General features: G+C 53.0%; 1 protein-coding gene across 1 annotated transcript in view; it reads left to right on the top strand.

The window, feature by feature from the left end:
- The window catches only part of ZCCHC7 (zinc finger CCHC-type containing 7), a 212547-nt gene that overhangs the window by 83453 nt on the left and 106225 nt on the right, over positions 1-22869 (top strand). Inside the window, exons 4-5 of the mRNA XM_078859762.1 lie at positions 12297-12422; positions 17596-17766. Of these exons, the coding sequence (XP_078715888.1) occupies positions 12297-12422; positions 17596-17766 (297 nt within the window). The remainder of the gene's footprint in view (positions 1-12296; positions 12423-17595; positions 17767-22869) is intronic.

Genomic DNA, 22869 nt, shown 5'->3' with positions numbered 1-22869 from the left:
AAGGGAAGCGTGTGGGACCATCAGAAGCGTTTCAAAATCAAGTTCAAGTTGAGCCAGGTGGTGGTAACTCAAGAGACCAGGATGAGTCTCATTTGCTAAGAGTCACCTGGGTGACTAAAACAACAAAAGCAATCGCGTCAAAACCAAGTACAACAACGAAGCGAATAGAAATCGGGGCAAAAACAACCAGGTTACCGAAGAAACTGAGAACGGTGCGCAGATGTAATTGACGTCGGAGTCCCCCGATGGTGCCGTGACGGCGTCCACATGAACCGCGCCGGTGAGCTGTGAGTGGTGGTCAGTGACCGCTACCGTCACACTTGTAGGGCCGCAGCGCCGACAGGAAACACATCTGGGGCCCGGCCACGCGGGACGCCCACGCTGACGAGCACGCGCGTCACTTTGCGGCGACTCACGTGCACGCGTGTATGTGCGTGCGTGTGTGTGCTTGCGTGCATGTGTGTGTGTGCGTGTGTGTACGTGTGTGCGTGCGTGTGTGCTTGTGTGTACATGCGTGCGTGTGTGTACATGCGTGCGTGTGTGCGTGTGTGTACATGTGTGCGTGTGCGTACGTGTGCGTGCGTGTGTGTGTGCATGCGTGTGTGTGTGTGCGTGTGTGTGTACATATGTGCGTGTGTGCGTGCGTGTGTGTGTGTGCGCGTGTGTGCGCGTGTGCGCGTGTGCGCGTGTGTGCGTGTGTGTACATGTGCGCGTGTGTGTACATGCGCGCTTGTCTGCGTGTGTGCGTGTGCACGTGCGTGTGCGCGCGTGTGTGCGCGTGTGCGTGTGCATGAGTGTGCGTGCGGTGCGGAGAGTGGCGCCGTGCGTCGTGCCTCAGTTCACCTGCGTGGAGGAGCAGGAGGACTCTGTGTGACATCCGCTGCTGTCGGCGCAGCTGCAGCACCCCCACGCTCGGCTGCATGAGTGTCCACACAGTCACGTGTTGCCCTTTCTGATGTTTTAAGTTGCCGTACTTAGAGAAGGATTATACACTTTGTAAGACGTTTAATTTGCATTTTTTGAAAGGATGATTATTCACCTAAAGTCACAGTGTGAGCGTCATCCCACAAAGTGGTGCTCGATCATTAGCACCACTTTGTGGAGTTACTCGACCCTGCCATAGGAATGAGGAATTTCCACCACTCGCTCGGGGCTGTCAACAAGAGATGAGCACGGCCGCAATGCTCATACAAGCAGAAAATTACTTGGATTTATTTTAAAGTAGTTTTGTAAATGAGCATTGCGATATATTTTTGTTAATTATATTTTGTCTGTACAGCGCTTTCACTTGATTTTATTGCCACTATGCTTTCCATATACATCAAGCTAATGAAGGTTGATGTATATGGAAACCATGTGCACACATACGGGCAGGCTCAGAGAAAGGAAAAGACCTTCCTTGTAGACTTTATAGACTGTTGGGGCAAGGCCGATTAGATTGCACCTCTAAATGCCAGAACGACCCACGATGTTTTGTTGTGGCTTGCATCACACACATCCACCTTATTGGCTCCTTTGTTGATGTATGCAAAGTGCACCAGATACACATTTGAGGCTGAGTTGACCTAGGAGATGCCCAGGACCAGCACACATGTACACAAGCACACAAATACTTGCAACGACGAACATCTATTTAATTTTGAATTAAAACTTTCGTGACTGCAGGAATTCATAAAGTCACGTGGATAGAAAAGTAATAATTAAGTGAATAAAAATGATAACAATTTTAAAAAAGACAAAGTCGATAAATATTTCTATTTATATTTTTTTTTATGTAAAATGTTATTTTATTCTTTTATTCACATTATTATTGTTCTATCTATGTGACTTTACCGAACGAACCAAAGAACATGAAGCACTTTTGCAGAGGCTTAGCAGACCGTTGGGGCACATGAGGGGGCCAGGTGGCCAGAACCACGCCACCTTTGTATCCCTAGTGGCTATGCTTACACATCGCACCATGTGCTTATTGGATGCTGGGTCGACCCAGGGGAGGCCCAAGACCGGTTCAGACGATTGTCGCTGTTGTTGGCCGTGAGTGGGAATTGATCTCGGGTGTCACAAAGAGAGCAGCATTATTATAAGTTACTTGCAGCCGAAGGTCACAATATCCCAGTGCAAAATGGGTGTTGCTTGGTGCGCACATCCAATTGGTGGCCCCAGTCAGCGATGGAAATTCCACCTTACCCTGGCATTTGCCAGTCTCTCCACAGGGACACCAGCTGTCGGAGTCTTTAAATGCAGTAATTTGTCTTATTTACTCTGGAGGGGACAATATATATTGACATCAAATAGAATAACACATTTGACCAATATTAAATGTAACCTGCAGCTTCTTACACAAATAAAAATCAGAAATGCGTGGAAATCATTTGCCGAAACACTTCCGTTGCGAATGTTGTACAAATTCCCCCTTCTTATAGGAACAAAGTATGTTTAACATCTCCGTGGGCTGTCACCTGTTTATAAACATGTTAATGGCACTATTTAGCGTAATTAGCGTAGCGTTAATTAAACGTTGTTTCTCGCGCTCTGCTGTTAATTACACGAGAGTGTTGCGCCTGGAGCCGAACGCCTGGCTCCACGGGAACCGCTGTACGGAGCTCCAGTGGAACGCTCAGCGGAGCTCCACGGGAACCACTGTAGGGAGCTCCACAGGAACCACTCGGCGGAGCTCCACAGGAACCGCTCTGCAGAGCTCCACAGGAACCGCTCTGCGGAGCAGCACAGGAACCGCTCGGCGGAGCTCCACAGGAACCGCTCTGCGGAGCTCCACAGGAACCGCTCTGCGGAGCTCCACGGGAACCGCTCTGCGGAGCTCCACGGGAACCGCTCCGCGGAGCAGTACAGGAACCACTCTGTGGAGCAGCACAGGAACCGCTCTGTATAGAGCCAGCTGAACACTCCGTGGAGCTCCAGCTGAACGCTCCGTGGAGCTCCAGCTGAACGCTCCGTGGAGCTCCAGTGGTACGCTCCATGGAGCTCCAGTGGTATGCTCCATGGTGCTCCAGCTGAACGCTCCGTGGAGCTCCAGCTGAACGCTCCGTGGAGCTCCAGCTGAACGCTCCGTGGAGCTCTAGTGGTACGCTCCATGGAGCTCCAGTGGTATGCTCCATGGTGCTCCAGCTGAACGCTCCGTGGAGCTCCAGCTGAATGCTCCGTGGAGCTCCAGTGGTATGCTCCATGGTGCTCCAGCTGAATGCTCCGTGGAGCTCCAGCTGAATGCTCCGTGGAGCTCCAGTGGTACGCTCCGCAAAGCGTAAGCGGTTGCCACCAAGCGGCCGGCGCACTGAGGGCTGGTGGAGTGGAGTCCCCGTCGCGATGTCTGCCCTGTTGGGTGGCCAGGGGGTAGGCCTTTGTCTTCATTGGCGGGCCGGAGGTGATGTTGCACAATTCCACATTCCCTTGTCTAGGCTCAGTATCTCTATAGAACAACCACCGTTGGCTTTCCGCAAAGCGGTGCCCTTTTTGCTTACCCCGGAATGACGGTGACGATGATTGGCTGAGAGGGGGGGGTCCCCTGACGAGGATGTGAACTCGCCTGCCCTCGGATTGAGGGCCGAGAGCCCTCTGCCGTTGCGCCCTCTGGCCCGGGAAACGTGGACGGACCGCGTGATGGTAATCCTTCCGTGAACGTCGGGAGGAATCGTTGAGCCCCGCGGGGTTCCTTTTCAGGAGCGTCATGTATCGGGACGCATGCCCCCTCCCCCCCCTCTGCTGTTGTCGCGGGATACCGAGTGAGCAACGTCCGCGTTGGCAAAATGTTTTGACCGAGATTGGGGACGGCACTCGGCATTCCGTGCGGACAGGTCACCAACCCCTCGGCGTCGTCGCAGAGCGCGCGAGACTCGCTGCGTGATCGGCCGACGTTCGCCACCAGGCGCGCGAGCACGACGAGGCCGTCGGGTGTGCACGGCTGTCGGGGAGGGACGGTGGGGGCCTCGTCGCCGTTGGAACATGTCGCTCTCACGGGCCACGCGGACCACGCACCGGGCAAAGGGGGGGCGGGGGGGGGGGATGACCCTCGGAAAGGAGAGAGATAATAAAACAAGCCGACAAACCCAGTCTGTTAAGTCAGTCACCATACGCACGCACGCACGCGTGTGCGCATTATCTGCACGCGTTAAGCGTGCGAGCTTGCAGCCGCACGTGTGCATGCGCTTGCTAATCACGTTTGCGGGAAAAAATGTAAAACAAACGAGAAAGAAGTTACGCGGAAAGACGCTGCATCTGGGTGCATGGGTGGGCGATTGACTCAAGACAGAGTCCTCGCCCCCGAGCCATGCTCAGCCGGGGCCGTGACGGGGGGAGCGGGGAGGAGGACGGTGGGGCATGGGGGGGGCTGCTGTGTGTGCGGTGCCACACACGCACGCACGCACGCCCGCTTGTTAAACCGCCCTCCCGAAAATTGCCGCTCAGCCCTGCCACCTGATCTCTCGCAGAAGGCCGTAAAGAGAGCGCTGTTAATTGTGAGCAACTCGTGAAAGGGCCGTGTATGAGGACGCCTTGCTCAATGGCCTTATCTCGGCGTTGAGTGCCGAGGCAAGGGTTTATGGTTATGGGTTTTATTAGACACGGACACGACGACGTGATGTGGGTTTATTCCTGCTCTTTGCTTGGGCACGGCCGGAGCTAATGGTGTCGGCGTTTGTTTGAATCCGGCGTGCGCCGCGAGGAATTTCACGGGGCGTAAACGGACATTGCGTGTATCTGCCGATATGGGCTCCCTCTGGAAAGTTTGCCTTTTTGGTGACTTTGCTCCAGCCGTCGTTGGCGGTGCGCGAATTCGCCGAGCGTTTCCCGTGCGTGCGGTGCAGCAGTTGACACGTGGGGTTGGTGTTTTCACGCAAAGAGAGAGCGGTGTGAGACGCTCGGACGTTTTGTCGTTTAACTGGGGGCCTACGCGCAGGCTGGAGGAGTAAAGTTAACCGGGGAATTGGAATGGCACCACAGAGGTTAGGGACCCAGGGGAAAACCAAAGTTCGCGGTGGTAATGTTCACACACGGAGGCAGCTGACCCCGGAGGTGAGAGGTCACATATATAAACGGCAAGACCCCACGTTGGGTTGTGCGACACTCATGGGCGACTCTCACATTGAACCTTGGGGGTCGGTCGTCCTCTGCGCAACAGTTTTGCGATCTGGCAGAAGGAAGGAAGAGACGGCGTGGTGCGGCAGCGTCGATGTCAACATCTCTCGCAGTTGATCTGGAATACCCAGACCCCCTGCTGTCTCTCCTTGCTCGACCTCCGTCTCTTGCCTGCCACTCAGCCTCGTGGAGCAAACTGCATTAGAGGGCCCACGGCACTCGGTGAGTCTCTCCATCAGAGCCGTGGTGGAACACTCCTCTGGGATCCAGTACTTGGGGTGGTGAATCTGGCATGTTTGTAAGGCTGCCAGGATATGGCAGTACAGCAAGTGGGTTCACAGATCCATCTGTTATCTTCCCCCGACCAAGTGACTCAGCCACAGAGCGAGCGGCTCGCGGATCAGAAGGTTGTGGGTTCAGTTCCTGATTTGGGGTCGACTCGGCCCATCATCCTTAGGGGGTCATAAAATGACCCCCTGACTCAGCCGCAGAGCGAGCGGCTCGCGGATCAGAAGGTTGTGGGTTCAGTTCCTGATTTGGGGTCGACTCGGCCCATCATCCTTAGGGGGTCATAAAATAGGTATCACTTTGTGGGGAAGTCAACATTGGTTGTCCTAGGGAAATGAGCATTGCTTCATTGCTCGTTGGAGCAGGAAATGACTCCGACTTATTGATGTTTTGTGTAGTGTTTTTTGCGTGTGTGTGGGACTCCAGTTTTCTCTCACCCACAAAACACTGCCGATAAGGTTTTAGCCAAACATGCCGATACCCTCCTGAATGAAAGAGACCCGGCGAGGCCTGCCTGGGTGTAGATGGAGGTTGGCCAGGTCATCTGGAGCTCTTGGCAGCAGCAGCAGCAGCAGTTTCATGCCCTCCTCCCCCTGAAGCCGAGGGGCAGAGTTTTCAGCTCCCACACTAATTGTGTCGGCCTGCTCGCTGGCAGACGTGTGCGGTAGGTTTTAAGGAGTTGCCCGCGGAGAGGAGATGTGCAACTTGATATCTGGCTCACATCCTCGCCATTATTTATTAGTATTTTTGTACTTTGTGCGGGTTTTGTAATTTATTTTTTGGGAAAACAATCTCTCCTTTGCACGTGTGGAGAATCGAGCGTGGCCAATGAGGACCCTTGTCAGCTGGAAGAGAGATGCGAGCCGCCAAGTACCTTGTACGTCAGGGTGAAGTATGTTCAGCCAGAGCGGCATTATGGGAAGACCACGAAATGCCTTGCATTTGGGGTCAGGAACGTCATTGAGAAGTCTCTTTGGGAAGATTTTTTGAGAAGATCCTCGTACGCACGTGTCATTTGAGAGGCATTGTAGTTCATTGAAAAGGGTTCCTAAGGTTCATTGACAGAGCTTAGAGTGAAGAATCGTCGGGAATCATCAAGGGAGAGATGTGTGTGTGTTGGGAAGCCTCAAAGAGGCAAGCCATGGGGAATTCATGCAGAGGAGCTCCAGCGAGAAGCTACACAGTATGGGGCACCGTGGTGGCGAGATGTTTTCTCCCTTGCCGGGTACGCAGGAGGTCGTGAGTTCGATCCCAACCCTGGCGCCTTATAATTTTGGAATTAGCATTTTCTCCCCTGGGGTCGCGTGGATCTTTCTCCGGTTTTCCCCCTCTACGTTTAGGAACGTGCGTTTTAGAGTATTTCGCTGAGAAATTTCCACGTTTAACGCCGCTTCATAGAGCGATCATTTGTGGACAGGTCTTGTCTGAAAAAGAGCTATATAGTTCAGTGGGCCTTATCTGGTAAAAGAAAAAAATCGTTTTAGTTTTTTATAGATGTTTGAGACGCTGCGTGGATACGCTTCAATAAAAAGCCTCGCCGAGTATTAATGCACAGGTTTTGTACAGGAGGGTCATACGTACTTACATTTTGTAGAGAAGGCTCTTTGGGAAGATTGAGACGTGCTTTGATCGTGTTCATTATTGCGAAGCTTCCGGAAGGTAAATATAACAAAGCCCCTAAACACTCCCGAGCGTCGTGACGTTCAGTCAATCATCAGATTAACTTGTATCCTTGATTAACGACCTCGTTCCCATGAGAGCTGGCATCTCATCCTGGGATTAGCTTTCTGGAAGTATTTATTCATTCAAAGTCAAAGTGCCCATTGTGGCGACGCTCATCTTCGTTGGTATCCACGAGCCGATGGAAAGTGGAAGTTACCACCTTTTCCATGGTGGAGCCCAGTACCTCTACACAACGACCAGTGCCGAATTCCCACAAAGTTGTCCTGCACTCTGTTGAGGCCCTAGGATGCACGACGATGACGTCAACCCTCAACCAGGATCCAAAATCGCGGAAGCTTCCCGTCCGCAGGCCGCCGCTGGGCTGTTCGGTCACGGCGACACACACCGCCCCCCCCACCACCACGTCCCGTGAGCACGAATGGCGAAGTCGGCAACAACGGCCAGTTTCGATTAGAAGGCGCCAACGCGCACTGTCCGTCGTCGGCCCTCGGCGTGGAGGCGGCCACGGCGGAGGCACCGGCGGGGCGCCGTAGCCGTCGGCGGCTCTCGGGCGCGCTCCGCAAAGCCACGCGGCCGCGGGGGCACGCACTCGCTGCGCGCGGGGGAGGGAACCCGCCTCGGCCTCCGCTCCCTCCCCTCCCGGCGCTGAGCTCATGTCAGGTGCGCACAGTTTATGGGCGCTTTTGAAGACCGCACCAATCCCCTACACGGTGAACCAAAAATAATAATAATGATGACGATGATGATCTAATGAAATGTGTATAAAGTGGCGTGCGAGTCTGGGTGGCGTGTTGGCGGGCTGCCGCGTGAGCGGTGCTGATTGGGTTGGGGGGTGGTGCTCACAGGGGCCGTGTGGGAAATCGAGCCTCTTAATGTCGGGTCACGGTGGGAGGCAGAGGAATACGGAGAAGGCGGGGAGCGGCGGCGGCGGTGGTGGTGGTGGCTTTTTATCTTTGTGGGAATGCGTGGAGGAGGGAATGGTGTAAGGATGTTATGATGGTCAGAGGGCCACTGATACTCTGTGCAGGCCATGTATGTGTGTGCGTGCGTGGGTTATGTTACTTGAAGGCGAGGTGAAAGTGTGTCTTTATAAGTACTGATATTTAATACATGCGTGTATGTGGGGAGCGGAGGCACAGTGGTTAGCGCGCTGCGCTGCGAACCCGGCAACACGAGTTCGATTCCCGCTCACGTTCAACACCGGTGACGATTATTTGAACTGGTTCTGGGCCTCCCCTAGGTTGACTCGGCCTCAAATGAGTACTTGGTGCGTTGTGTAAACATCGCCACTGGGGAGACAAAGATGGTCTGGCATGGGTGTTGGCTTCCCACCTTTCATAGGTGCTTGCTAACAGCACTTGCCCTAATGGTCTGTTCAGGCTATACCGGGGGGTGGTCTTTATCTTTTGTGTGTATTCAGATTCTAGACAAAAATCTGGCGTAGGGCCTTAATGGAGTTTTTCGGGTGTAAGTGCTGTTAGTGGGCACCTATGTAGGTGAGCCCGGCACACGAGGGGGTGGGTGACCAGCACCCACGCTGGCAGATTATGGGAGGGAGAAGCATTTTGGTGACAGTGTTTGACTTGGGATCATAAGGTCACGAGTTTAAATACCGGTTCGGAATCGACTTAGTCCATCGCTATCATTATTATTATTTCTTTGAAGAAGCTAAAATAAAGAACCTTTGTTCTGAATCGGTCATCCCGTGGAGAGACTGGCACCCACCGCAGGAGTGTGGAATTACCGCCGCTGGCTCAGGACCGGCATCATCGATGGCGACGGGCCCCACGCTCAGTTTTTGGGTTAGATCGCGTAAATACAAACGTGTCATTAATCCCGCCACCACCCGATACACAGCCAAGTTGGTAAGGTTTGTCACGTAAACAAAACATGGCAATTCGTGGCTACTTAAGAACACCGGTGTGTTGGAGAGTAAATCCACAACAGTTACAATTCGAGTACCGAGACATTTCGCCAGTAATTACAACTAGCATCATCAGGCGACAGCCAGAGTTTTATGCGATCTGGGAAAATAGATTATCAAGCGTCCGCTCTGAGTTACAGCGATGACCGCATTAGAGGGAGAGCTGCGGGAGGACCACCAAGCACGCCCGGCGTGTCGGTGCCACGGCCCCCACGCGCGCCGTAATCGAGGAGAGCATCGTACTCTGCAGCCACGCTCCCCGCCCCCCCCCCCCCCCGGCGTGCGTGTTCTCAGCGGCGATCGGTCTCACCGCGATAAACGTCGCCCAGAAATGCGAGCGGCCAGACCTCTGGCCTGGATCGTGTTTTTTTTTTTGTCCTAATTTTAATTTCCAGGGGGCCCCACTTTGCCCGTATTATTACTATTATAATCGGGTTTTTTTTTTGTTTGCACGATTTTGAACAAAGCTGACTTTTTTTTGCCATTTTTCCAGCCCCCCACCCCCCTTCTCCCCTCCTCCCCCTCCGCGCTGCGCCGGGGTAATAAGCGAGCGCCGGCTCGCGGGGACGCGGGAAGACCGCTCGCCGTCGTTCCCTTTGTAACCGGATCCGCGCGCGCTGCCCACAAGGGCGGCCGTGTGGTCGCGCGGCGCTCTGAGTGCGCCCCATTCAGAGCGCTTGGCCTGCCGGGGCACTTAATTTAATAGCGGCAACTTAATTAAAGGTTTGCCTTCGCAGGCCGCCCCATTAGCAGCGTCCGATCTAAGGAGAACATTCATGGAGGTGGCTGGGTGGCTTTGCTGGTGGGGGGGAGGGGTGAGGAGGAAGAGGTGGGGGGGGGGTAGGGGCCGGGGTTACCTGGATGAGAGACTGGGGGGCGGCTGGCACGGCACCGAATTGGCGGATGTGGCGGCGCGCCCGCGGTTCAGCCCGGCGTCGCGTGGGGCTGCGCCTCGGGGCTCGTGCATCGAGAGGCGATGGTCTCAGTGCGGCCGGAGGTGATTGCTCGGTTTTGGTAGCGATGCGTCGTCGCTCGGAATGGATTCTTTACACTTGCGCAAATAACAGTGTGTAATAGGAACTATTTGTCACAATTTGTACACATTTTCCGCAAATTGTTACCTTGAGTCGCACGGAGCGAACAAAACTGTACAAAGGAGAGTCGGCGGCGACAAACGAGAAACGATGAAATCGCGATGGCACCAACGGGACGAACAATTATGCTTTCTTGAGTAAAACATTTTCTTGGGTAAAATTTTTTCTTGAGTAAAATTACTTCTTGATTAAAATTACTTCTTCGGATCGTGGCAGAGAATGGAATCGGTGAGCGGAGAAATCTCGCCATCGCCAGGGACGACAGCTTGTTTTATTGCAAGATAATTCGCATCTTTGTGGAGAATATAAGTCACAAAGTAAATGAGCAGACTTTACGACGGTATATCTGTCCCTCCACGTAAAAAATTGCGTTTTTTACACATCCCATCAGCAGCATTGGTTCAACCGGTTTTGACCGAAAGTGTCTCATCAGCAGTCAGCCTTCCTTGAACCAGTGCTGGTGAACTGCCAGATGTTTATAGGGAAGGAGCTATAATGTAGCTTTTGCCCCAGGGCTAAGATGACCAGCTAAGTACTTTTCTGTTTGTACACATTGACTGAGTTGGGCGAGTCGTTTGTCTCCTGAGCCGGGCACGTGTTTGTGTGTGCGTGTGCGTGTAACTGTGAGCACAGGTGTGTTAGTGTGTGTGTAACTGTGGGGAGCGGTAGTGTAGCGGTTAGCACGCTGCGCTTTGCACCCGGTGACCCGGGTTCGATTCCTGCTCACGGCTAACACCGGTGACAATTATCTGAACCAGTCCTGGGCCTCCCCTAGGTCGACTCAGCCTCAAATGAGTACCTGGTGTGGTGTGTAGTAAACATCGCCACTGGGGAGACAAAGGCGGGCGGGCGGGGTGCTGGCCACCCACCCCCTCGTGTACCGTTGCGGCCTCCATAGGTGCTCGCTAACAGCACTTGCCCCTACAGTCTGTTAAGGCTATACGGGGGATCTTTGTGTAACTGTGAGCACAGGTGTGTTAGTGTGTGTGTGTATAACTGTGTGGAGAGCAATGGTGCAGTGGTTAGCACACTGCGCTACGAAACCAGCGGGCCTAAGGTTCCTGCTCACGACCAACATGGGTGACAAATATCTGAACCGGTCCTGGGCCTCCTCCCCCCTGGCCTCCCAAGTCTTAAATGAGCACCTGCAGTGTAAACGTTACCACTGGGAAGACAAAGATGGCTCGGCGTGGTTCCCGCCACCCACCCTCTCACGTGCCGTAGCGGCCTTCAAAGGTGCTGCCCGCTAACAGCACTAGCCCCGGCAGCAGCCTGCTAACAGGCTACGGTGGGTGATCTTTGTCCTCGCGTTCCACTGCGCCTGTTTTGGCTTCGCTTCGTACGTCCCCCCTCGCAGCCTCCTAATCGGGGGGGCCGAGGCGGCAGGAATCAAAGAGACGACGGACGTAACGATGAGCTCAAACACGTGGCGCGGGTTGTGTTTTTTTTTTGTAACGAGATGGTAAAAAAAAAAGTATGTATAATTTTTTTTTATCACGTGTTTCTGCCCATTTTTAAAATCTCATTGAGTGTTGGAATATTGGCTCAGTTTTCTTGAAAAGCTTTGTGGGGCTTCAAGCGGACTGCTCGGAGGAATCCCACGCCTAGGAGAGGAGAACACTCGTACTGCTGTTCACGATTAGGCTGTCAGAAACAAAAAAACATCTGCTTGCTGTACTCACCCATCCGATTTTTCACGTCAGTTATAATATTTGGTCAGATTTATATTCTCCTGTTTCATCCGGTTAGCGCTGCGGTTTGAGCGATTAGCTCACTTGTATGCATGTGTTGTCCTATGTTTATATATTTGTGTGTGTGTATGAATATGAGCTAGAACAGCACATGCCCCAACAGTCACTTTGTCTGTTCAGCAATCGCTGGTGTGTGTGAGTGTGGGGAGCTGTCGTGTAGCGGTTAGCGAGTTGCACTCGAAACCCACCGACCCGAGTTCGATTCCCGCTCACGGCCGCCAACGCCAGTGGCGATTATCTGAACCGGTCCTGGGCCTCCCCTCGGTTGACTCAGCCTCAAATGAGTACCTGGTGTGGTGTGTAGTAAACATCGCCACTGGGGAGACAAAGGCGGCTGGGCGTGGTGCTGGCCACCCCACCCCCTCATTTACCGTGACTGCCTTCGTAAGTGCTCGCTAACAGCATTTGCCCCAACAGTCTGCTAATGCTATTTGGGCGATCTTTGCGTCTACGTTGTGCTCATGCCAGGCCTCGCTGGAGAACAAGAGAGGGCCGTCGTTCCACTCCACCAGGATCCGCTACTACGACAAGACGGTCACCTGCCGCAACTGTGACAAGCAAGGCCACCTCTCCAAAAACTGCCCGTCTGCCAGGGTGAGCAGCTCTCTCAGTCGGGACGCAGCCTGTCGGTGGGGGGGAGGGGGGGGCGCTCTTGGTTGTCGATATTAAGCACCGAAGATCAGCACCGACGATCGGCACCCCAATGCTCGCCACCAACGCTCTGCACTACCGCCGGGCACACCGATGCTCAGCACCGACGCTTTGCATCGACACTGGGCATTGACGCTGACCACACCGACGTTCGGCACCGATGCTCGGCAGCGACGCTCGGCACACTGACGCTCGGTACCAACTGTGGGCCTACCGACGCTCGGCACACTGACGCTCGGTATTGACGATCGGCCCTAGTGCTGAGCCAGTGGGTGTTGAATCCTCCAATGATGTTGAGGACTCTATTGACCAGGCTGACTGTTTCGTTTAATCCACTCTGTTCAACCACCACCACACTGCAGGTCACAACAACAACTCATCCTCACACTCACTCACTCACCCACTCACTCACCCACCCACTCACCCACTCACTCACTCACCCACTCACTACTCACCCACTCACCCACTCACCCACCCACTCACCCACCCACTCACTCACTCATCCACTCACTCACTCACCCACCCACCCACTCACTCACCCACCCACTCACCCACTCACTCACCCACTCACCCACTCACTCACCCACTCACTCACCCACTCACCCACTCATCCACTCACTCACCCACTCACTCACCCACTCACTCATCCACTGACCCACTCACTCATCCACTGACCCACTCACTCATCCACTGACCCACTCACTCATCCACTGACCCACTCACTCATCCACTGACCCACCACACTGGAGGTCACAACGCTTCTCTTTCTGCTTCTTTCCTCGCACTGCTCCACTTTGAAATTCCCTTCCATGGTCTATTTTCTAAAGTTATTAGTATCATTACCTTGATCAATTAAGTGTTTTAACAGTATGTTTTTTGTCTTAGAATATTGCTTCTGTTGATGGGGTTGGTGGGGGGGGTGTTAGCGGTGAGATCTTGTCGCGATGTTTTATTGTGCTGAATATTTAATTATCCTTTATTCACGTTGTGATTCACAACCAGTTGTTCGCGCAGTGTTCGTTTTTGCTCGGAGAGTTTTATCCCCAGGTCTCCGCTGCGAGTGAGCTCTCTGTCTCGGTGGACTTTCCCCAAGTTTTGGTTCATTCGTTGACCAGAACCAAGCCGTGCACCCAGTCGGAGTCATGTTGCCTGCAACGTCGTCGGCTTCTCTTAAATTATTGTGTTAACGTTCACGGGTCGTTTGAGCTTCTCCCCAGTCGAGCAGCACGAGTCATCGGCAGGCTTGAACCAGCGGTGGAAATTCCACATTCATGTGGTTGTGGCGACAGGTTTATCCTCACGAGGACCACTCGTGACTCATCAACCCTGGAGAAACTGATTAGGCTGTGTCCTCCCCCCGGGCGCGACTTTCCCACTGTCAATTCATTGCTCAGCTACAGTGCTGCCTGGCCAAACTCTCAACAGTGATATTGGTTGTGGCAGCATTGGCAATTCCACATTACTGTGGACGGTGCCGGTCAGGTCTTGCTCGTGCTTGAATCATCCTTGAATCATCCTTGAACAGCTTTTAAAAAAAAAAAACACGTAAAGGCCGCAGTCTCTGGCCTGCAGCGAACAGATCTTCTCAGGGAAATAAAACTGAGATGGGTAATAATAATACTGCTAGTGAGAGAAGAACACCCAACTATAGAACATGGTACTTAAACTAAATAACCCCTTACACAAGATCTGCGGGCCGGGTGATGGAAGGCAGCACTGTCGGCAGAAAGGTTAGAAGCGCGTACTAAAAATTAATGGTGTAGAAAGCGCTCCCGAACAACACAAACAACTTGGCCCATATGTCAGCCGTATTTTAACAACAAAAAAAAGCGCCCAAAAAAATTTCTAGGGAAATGGGCCCGATTTTAACTGGCTAAGTGCGTCTGCTTAAAATGTTAAGCGCTTCCCCCCACAGCGTTTTGTCATGGGCGCCAAACGACAAAAGGCAAACGTCTCCGTCGCGGCACAGACGCCGCGTTCCTCGCGACGCGAGTTTCATCCCCAGACATCCACGACGCCAGTGGCAGGTGCTGTCTGAATCTCGGTCTCGGGCTCCCCCTCCCCCAGGTCGACTCGGGGTTAAACGAGTACCCGGTGAGGCGGTTTGGTCAGCGTCTCGTTGGGACTGGGAAGACAAAGGCGGCCGAGTGCCGGGCGTCGGTACCGGAACACTCCTTCCGCTTTGCGTGCAGTGCGGCACGTGATAGGCGCTCGCAAACAGAACCTTGCACGGTTTGGTTTAGGAAATGCGTAATCATCTCATTGTCCTAACCGCTATTCGAACGCATTGCTGTTAAATGTTGAAGCGATATGGGTAATACATTTAGGTCGTTCCGTACAGCAGTTAAACGTGAATGGAGACAATGCTTAAATGTGGGGTTCTGGCTAGGGCCATCCTTGCACATGCTTTTTATGAAGTATGCCCCAGGGTCATCAAAGTTCATAGAATGTTACAAGTTATGATCTTAGCAGTCATCACCTCTGGGCACTCAGTTGGCGAAGCTCATGTCTCTACGTGTTGCATGTGGGAGCCTGTGAGTGCACCGCGGCTCAAAGTCAAAGCGTCCGCCTGGCTCAAACGAGCCCACAATTGCTCATTCCTCGAGTCGTGGTCACTCTTGTCTACGAGGCAACCGCCGGTGACTCCTCCCGGCAGAGGGATGCGCATGACTCATGGTGATGATGACGGACCTGGCCAACCAGCGACCGGGATTTGAACTTGCGACCTTCCACTCGCGAGTCGAGTGACCGTGGCGCCCCCCCCCCACCTCCCCCCCCCCCACTGCCACGTGCGGCGCGACGTCGGTTCGCACTTCAGTTCTCGCGCCCAAACAAAACTTTTTCCGCGGCATTTTGCAATTTCAGCTCGACCACCCCCACCCCTCCCTCCCCCAACGCGGTAAATCCCTCGTGGGCCCCCCCCCCCCCCACACGGCTCGCCGGCCGGTACCGCCACCCCGGGCGCGCACCTCCACAAATGTGGCTGCCAGCCGCAGATGAGGACAAATCTTTCTCCCGGCGAACGAGACGCGAGGGGTTACGGCAAAACTGCGAGCGAGCGGGCCGGCGTGTGCGCGCGTGCGTGCGTTTGGGGGGGGGGGGGTAGGGCCTAGGCAGGGGCTCGCGAGGCGTGCGAACTTTAGCGGAACGGCAAGGCGAGCCATTGCACCCCATTCTTATTTTTTATTTTCTCCTCTCTCCCTTTCCTTCTTTCTTTCTTTCTTCCCCCCCCCTCCACTCTCACCCCCCCCGCTCCCCGCCCCCCTCGCCGTCGCTTATGTTTTAGGAGGCGCGGGGACCTGTCACGCCGGTGATGGATCGTTATGGAGCCTTGCAATTTGCGCGGAGATTTAGACGAGGCTGGCCCCTCTCCCCCGCCAAGGCGCAAACTTTTTTTTCCCTCCCTCCCCCCCTGCTCTTGACGCGGGCAGCCCCGCGCGCGGTATGAAAATCGGCGCCGAGCAGGTTAAATGTGCCCGTTTATGAGGCAGAACCGGAGTACAACGGCAGAAATGAGGCTGTTAACATTTCAAGGCGGCCGGCAAGATAAATGAAACGCATAGGCAAATCGCCGAGTTTGGGATGATGCCTTCGGCTTTCGTTTTTTTCTTCTTCCCCCCCCCCCCCCCTTTCACGCTTACGCACGCGCTCGGTATTATAACACGTGAAATTAAAAATCAGCCAGCTCTGAAACAGCCGCCGTTTAAATGTGCTACGTTGCCGCGGGCCCGCGAACTTCGCCACCGTCAATGGCTGCCTTCGCTCGCCACTCTTTCTCCCTCTTTGTTTTACGGCCTATCGCAGCCTTCGCAAACACGCTTGGCGTGCCGTGCCCCCCCTCCCCCGAAGCCGGCCACCCCCCTCCTCCCTCGGCCCCCCCCCTCCTCCCTCGGCCCCCCAGCCACCTCTTGCGTGCGTTTGGCTCCGTACGGGCGCCCCCCCCCCCCCCCCTTTCTACCACCACGAAGTAGCGGTTCGGCGAGGGACGGAAATCGCCTGCATTTGACACGGCTTGGCGACCGGCGATCGCCGCCGTAGAGGGCTTTTAATTAAAGCGACCAGTGTCCGCGATTGAGAGCGGCACGTTAATTGATTTAGATGGAATTGGCGACGAGGATTTTCCTCCGGTGGAGGTGTATTAATTTTAATGTAGCTGTATTAATTGGGGGACATCGTTTAAAGCGAGCACCGTTCACTTTATTGATGTCTTTCAAAGTGACCAGCGTTCGACTTGAGAGGTCCAGTGTGTTTGCTCTACGTACGGATGTGGCCGCTCTTGGGATTCCCATAGCGGTATTGTTATGAACTAGACTCCCATTCACTTTCAGAGAGCTCTGTAGATGCAGATGCAGCCTATTAAAGTGGCTATCATTGCCTTTAGTAGAGCTCAAATAAATGCACCTGTATTTCAAAGAGGCCTATCAAAGTATCTGTAATTCACTTTCGTATGTTAATATATGGTTACAATTCACTTATGTAGAGGTCTTTTAGTTCAAGTGACTCTCACATTCAAACGGCCATCATCAAGTAAAGATATGGACCGGTTTCAACTTCACTGAGCCTCATCGGCAAAGGGGTTTCCACCTAAACCGATGCTCTACTCGATATCGGAAGGGCAAGAGCTCGAATCCCCATCGGGATTCAATTATCCCTGTCATCGTTGTCGCTCCGGGGTGCATGGGATGAGCAGCAACCACATTGTGGAAAGCCTCCGAGCCTGCCAGCGGAGAAGATCACCGCCCAACACTTGCGTCGGGCTCTTGTTGTTGTTTGACTTGCATCCCATTGGGATTTTTGCACACAGCGTTGATGTGCGGTGCTTTTTCTGGAAGACTTTGCTGTTTTTTCCCGTGTTTTTCTCTTGCGCGTAGTCACTTTAAGATGTTTCTTGTTCATGTTTTTGTTTGTTGCCGTTGCACCCGAGTCAAGGGCCGCATGGCTCACAGGGCTATACCTAATAACTGAAAACTGAAATGAAAATGACGACGCGGAAGCTCTCTGATAACGTTTGCAGGAATCTTGTACAGGATTCGGATTCCCCCGTCTCTTGTCGGCCTCCGGAGTCGCCCGGCGCTAGGTACACTCACCCTGAGCGTGTCAACCCTGCCCCTCGCAGAAGTTGCCGACCTGCGGGGTCTGTGGGACCAAGGGCCACGTGGCGAACGTCTGCCCCTTCCGGCTGTGCCCCAACTGCCACCGGCCAGGCCACGTCCTCTCCGACTGCATGGAGAAGCCGGGGCACTACAAGCAGTGCCACCGCTGCTGCATGACGGGACACTACGCCGACGTGAGTGGTAGCGTCGCACGCTCGCACACGCTCGCTCTCTCATACAACAACAACAACAACCGCCATTCACTACAAGTGGCGGTGACGTCACCACGACGCTTGTGCCAGGCTATGTGCATTTTAACGTGAAGCGTCGAGCGCCCGCTGGCAGGAGGTCACGGGACAGACCCGGGTGCCGTGGGTTGACTGACCGAGATGATTGGCAGTGGCACCACCTGTGCCCCCTACTGTGCCATCTTGCTGTGTTTTAGCCACCTGGTGCTCCGCTCGTTGTTGTGAGCTAATATACACTCACACATACACTCATATGAACCAATACGTACATACACCCATGCACACACATAAACACACACTGACACAAATATGCTCTGACACCGCAGCTGTTAATAGCCAGGCTGAGTGAGTACCTGCTTACGAAGGTTAATGGGGATTGATTCCATAACACATTGGCCTACAAGGTGGCCTCGGACTACTGGTGTTGCCGGATTACGTCTTGATACCCCTACTTAGACGAAAGAAATGTAGCATGCTGGGGGGGGGGGGGGGGGTTATTGCCACCCGTGCCGACACGACGCCGTAAACCTTGGAACGGCGCACGAGCGACTGACGACGAGGTGAAGGCTTGGGGGGAGGGAGGTGCTTCGGGTGTGAACTCTCCGTCGCGAAGCACCGTGGAAGACAATCTTCGTGAGTGCCCACCGGGCGAGCGCTGCTGGTACAGAGCGCTTGACTCGCAATCGGAATGTATCGTGAATGTAAATCGCCGTACAGGGTTTCGCCTCTGGGCCCACCGTCCCTTTGGAGTTTTATCAAATATTTGGAAAAAACGTCGTTATCGGGTACTGCATAGGGAACAGTCCGCTGCCATAGCAATGCCATCACCGGATCGGGGTCGCTGATGTATTGTACCGCCCCGTGCTTGTTTAGCTCTGCATATCCGCACGTACGCTATCGTACCGTACGCAGGCAAGCGTGCTAATCGGAGGTTTCGGGGGAAGGACGACAAACTGAATACAAAAATTCTAGATTTGAAGCTTTCGTGACTGCAAGGAATCATATTCTTAGGTTTTTTTCGGTAAAGTCACGTAGGTAAAACATCAAAATTAATGAAAATAAAATAAAACAAAACAATTTTCATTAATTTTGATGTTTTACCCACGTGACTTTACCGAAAAAACCTAAGAATATGAATACAAAAAGCAGTTCTGAAGAAAGTTGGTTTCAATCTCGATATAAAGCGCGAAACTCCGGTGGCTTTTTTGTTGTTGGAGCAAGGCCGCCCAAGCGCATCTATCGGTGTGCACTGTTGCCATTGATTGCAATGACAGATGTAAGCAATGGCTGTGATGTCTGTACTTGCTGTTCATTTCCCCCCACGTTTTCCTGATTGTGCACCGATTCGCGAGACGAATAATCCATCCAGATTTCTCGCAGAGGGGGGTGAAACCCTTCGTGTTAGAGAACGGCCCACAGAAGCGGACATCACAGAGCTACCGCTGAGATCTCTTCTGTTGACCTCTTTCTGTACACGGGCGGGGGGGGCGGGGGCTGCGTTTTCCCCACCCGGTCTGCACACAGGAGTAATGTTTGTCGTGCGACAATCAAACCGATGTTTTTAATTCTCACAGCTGGAGTTTAACCAAATTAAGTGCAGAACCAGATTTAATGTGATTATCTTTTTTTGCGCAGTCATTGGTGACGGGGGGGGGGGGGGGCGGCCGAGAGACCATGAGGCATAGCTTAAGCGATCCACCACTGGAGCGCGACGTTGTGATGCTCGACGCGACCTGCCGTTGCGATCTCCTCCGTCGGCCCAGCACTCCTGTGCCGATAGCACGGTTCCCCACTACACTTTTATTTGTTTCTTCCAACAAATGCCGCTTTCTTCAACAACAAAAACAAATGTGTGCCATTAAGGAGCACTTGCAAACACTCATTAAGGGTGTTAGCCAGACATCCCAATGCAGGCCACTCCTAAAAAGTGATGCTGTCCTGGGTAAGTAATTGTTGCTATTATTATTGGCTTTTAAAATCAAGTGACCGAGGTCAAGAGGTCATCATGGCCAATGCCGTTGATGCCACCACTCCTGTCCATCGTGCCGCGGTTTGTGGGAAATCTGACACCCGGCCGTCAGGGTCCGCTGGTACAGTGTCCCACCAAGTGGCTTTTGGACTTCCCTTCCAGCAAACGTACACGACCAAGATTAAAATGCCTACCTTCTGAGATGATGACGACGATGTTGATGCATGAGAAAGGAGAGACAGTGCCCAAGTGGTAAATTCCATCCAATCGGAGACGGCCGTGGCCACGACGTGACTGGCAGCGGCGCACAGACCACGGCGTGCCGATGCCCGCGGCTGTAATGAAGGGAACAGTTTAGTTCTTGGGAGATGGGAAGTTGCGCCAACTTTCGTCAAAGTAAAGTAGATTTTTTTTTTCCTCCTTAACGGAACCCAGCGTGCGAGAGTGACGCTCAGGTGCGATAGCGCATGCCCCTTCGTCCGTACTCGCACGACGAGACGAGACGAGAGAGCGAGCGCGCGCGAGATGCCCGCCCGCATTTGCATGCGCGCCGTGATTGATTGCGGGGAATTTGTATTCATGGTCGCGTCCGAGAGAGCGCGCGGCTAATTTGTGTACATCTGAAAGTTAAAAGTGAATTTAGCGGCGGCAGCAGCAGCAGCGGCGGCGCAGCCGCCGGTTCGCACCGCAGCGCCGTGCGGTGCGGCAGGCCCCGGCACTGGCGAGCGTTAAGCGGCGCTCGCCAGCGATAAAAATGATTAAAGGAGCGGGGAAGGACGCTGAGGTGTGGACGGGGGGGGGTGAGGCTGGCAGCAGGAGGAAGATGGTGGAGAAATTCTCCGCGCGGAGATTCTGGACTATAAAGTGGGGGGGAGGCGGCACGGTGTGGGGGGGGGGGGGTGGTTGTTTGCCGCGTGCCAGAATGGCTGCAAACGTGGAGACGGATCGGAATTAAGGGGAGAGAATTTTTAAGAGCCGGTTTGAAGATAGATGCTTTGCTCGTGGCCAAGTTGATTTGAACAGCAAAAGAAAAAAACCACTTGAATGATTGTTCAGATATCCCCAAGCCAAACACTTCAGGAGAGTCTGAATAAGTATTTTTGAGTAAGGAAAACAAATCGTCGTCCTCTTTTTTTTTTCTAAATCCCGAGCATGGCACGTGAGATCCACGTTTGTTGTTTAGGCATTAATCTCTTTGTGCCCCGTTTTATTTTGCATTTTCACTGTTTGTAGTTTTTTTTTTTGTCAGGGGCAATCGTTTTTGTGATCCACATACAGGTAGGACTCCGTTGACGTCTGGGGATATATAATAATGTCATGATTTCCAATAGATAAATACAATTTGAAGACTAAAAAGGACACTTTCAAAAAATCTATAATTGGGCACACGGATAAAATGCAACTTCATATAATAAAAAAATTCCTATCGTAAACAGACTTGTGCTTTAGGCTTCATCCAGGAAACACTTTCACAAATGTTGAGGATTCAGTAACGAAATGAAACTCCAATGCTAAAGAATACATCGGAGAGCAGTGACAAGGACGACCTCTTCCTGTGAATGTCTCACAAAGTAAGTACAATGACAATGAAAAACCACAGTGGTATTAAATCAACAGAACTGGGAAAGAAAAAAAACGAAATTCCTCTCTCTCTGAATTCCAGGATGTAAATTGAATAAATGAAGTCAACGTGTGTTTGCTTCTGGCTTACCTCTCAGCCACTCGACGTTACAGACACCTGAACAGATGCTTCAATTTTAATAAATGCTTAAGAAAGGGGAAAAAAAGCGGCAGTGCTTTAGAATCGCGTGCCATTAATTGCGCCGGATTTGCATACATCGGGAATTGCTCATTAATGCCAGTGGAGATGGCTCCAAGAGAGAGAGAGACGTGGAGTGAGTGAGAGCGAGAGCGTGAGTGAGAGCGTGCGCAAGAGTGTGGGCGGGAGTGCGAGTCAGTGTCCGCCAGAGTGCCTGTGAGTGCGAGCGAGTGTGCGTGAGTGAGAGTGCGAGTCAGTGTGCACGAGAGTGCCTGTGAGTGTGAGCGAGTGTGCGTGAGTGAGAGTGCGAGTCAGTGTGCACCAGAGTGCATGTGAGTGCGAGCGAGTGTGCGAGTCAGTGTCCGCCAGAGTGCCTGTGAGTGTGAGCGAGTGTGCGTGAGTGAGAGTGCGAGTCAGTGTGCAAGAGAGTGAGAGTGCGAGTAAGAGAGTGTGCGTGAGGATGAGCACATTTCTTTCCCCTCCACCCCAGCTTTGAAAATGATTTTTTTTAATGCAAATTTCTTTAACGACCATTAAGCAATAGGAAACACACAATCGTGCTAGGTGGGGGATCTCATTTTCATCTTCCTAATTCGCTCTTTTTTTCCCCCACCACTCTTACTCGTTTTTTTAATGCGCCTTATTTGCCCACAGTAAGGCAGGCAGAGCCATTACCGGCGGCCCCTATCAGCCGCCGGAATGGTTTAGAAAAGCATTCAGCCTCGCGATGCCTTCCTTTTACTGATCATTTAAACGCCGCATTAAACCCGCGCTTTCCGAGACTGATAATTATTTTAATGTAATGAAAATATTATGGAAATGAATATTGTAAGATCTGCGGCTTGGTGCTGGCTGTGGTGGGGATTTTTTTTTCTTTCTTTCTCCCCCCCCCGAAGCACGCGGGGGAGTTTTGTTGTTGTTGGCGCGTAATGTCTGGGCCCGCAATGCCGTTCGCGCTACTAATTGTCCATCCCACTATTCCAACCGCGTACCGCGTGCCGCGACGGCCACGGAAACGGCGGCATCTTTTGTGTTTTTGTTGCCGCGACGCTTTTGGTTTTGTCGACGCGAGTCGTGGGAAGCCTCGGTCGTTTAGTTTGCTCCTCGGGAAAGAAGAAAGAAAAAAATCACGCGCGACCTTAACGCGCGACGAATGCGTTGATTAGCAGACGCAACGTGCGGCTTTATCGCTGAATACGCGGAGGGAAGCAGTAGACCCGTGAGCATCGTGGGACGACGCGACAGTGTGCGACAACTGTTCCACTTGGTAAACGAACCACCCGCTGACGCTCGGGTTATTATTATTATGACTACCACTACG

Source organism: Lampetra fluviatilis, chromosome 9 (assembly GCF_964198595.1).
Source record: "Lampetra fluviatilis chromosome 9, kcLamFluv1.1, whole genome shotgun sequence".
Classification (NCBI taxonomy): Eukaryota; Metazoa; Chordata; class Hyperoartia; order Petromyzontiformes; family Petromyzontidae; genus Lampetra; species Lampetra fluviatilis.
Note: the sequence above shows the minus strand (reverse complement) of the source record. Positions and strands in the feature narration are given on the sequence as shown.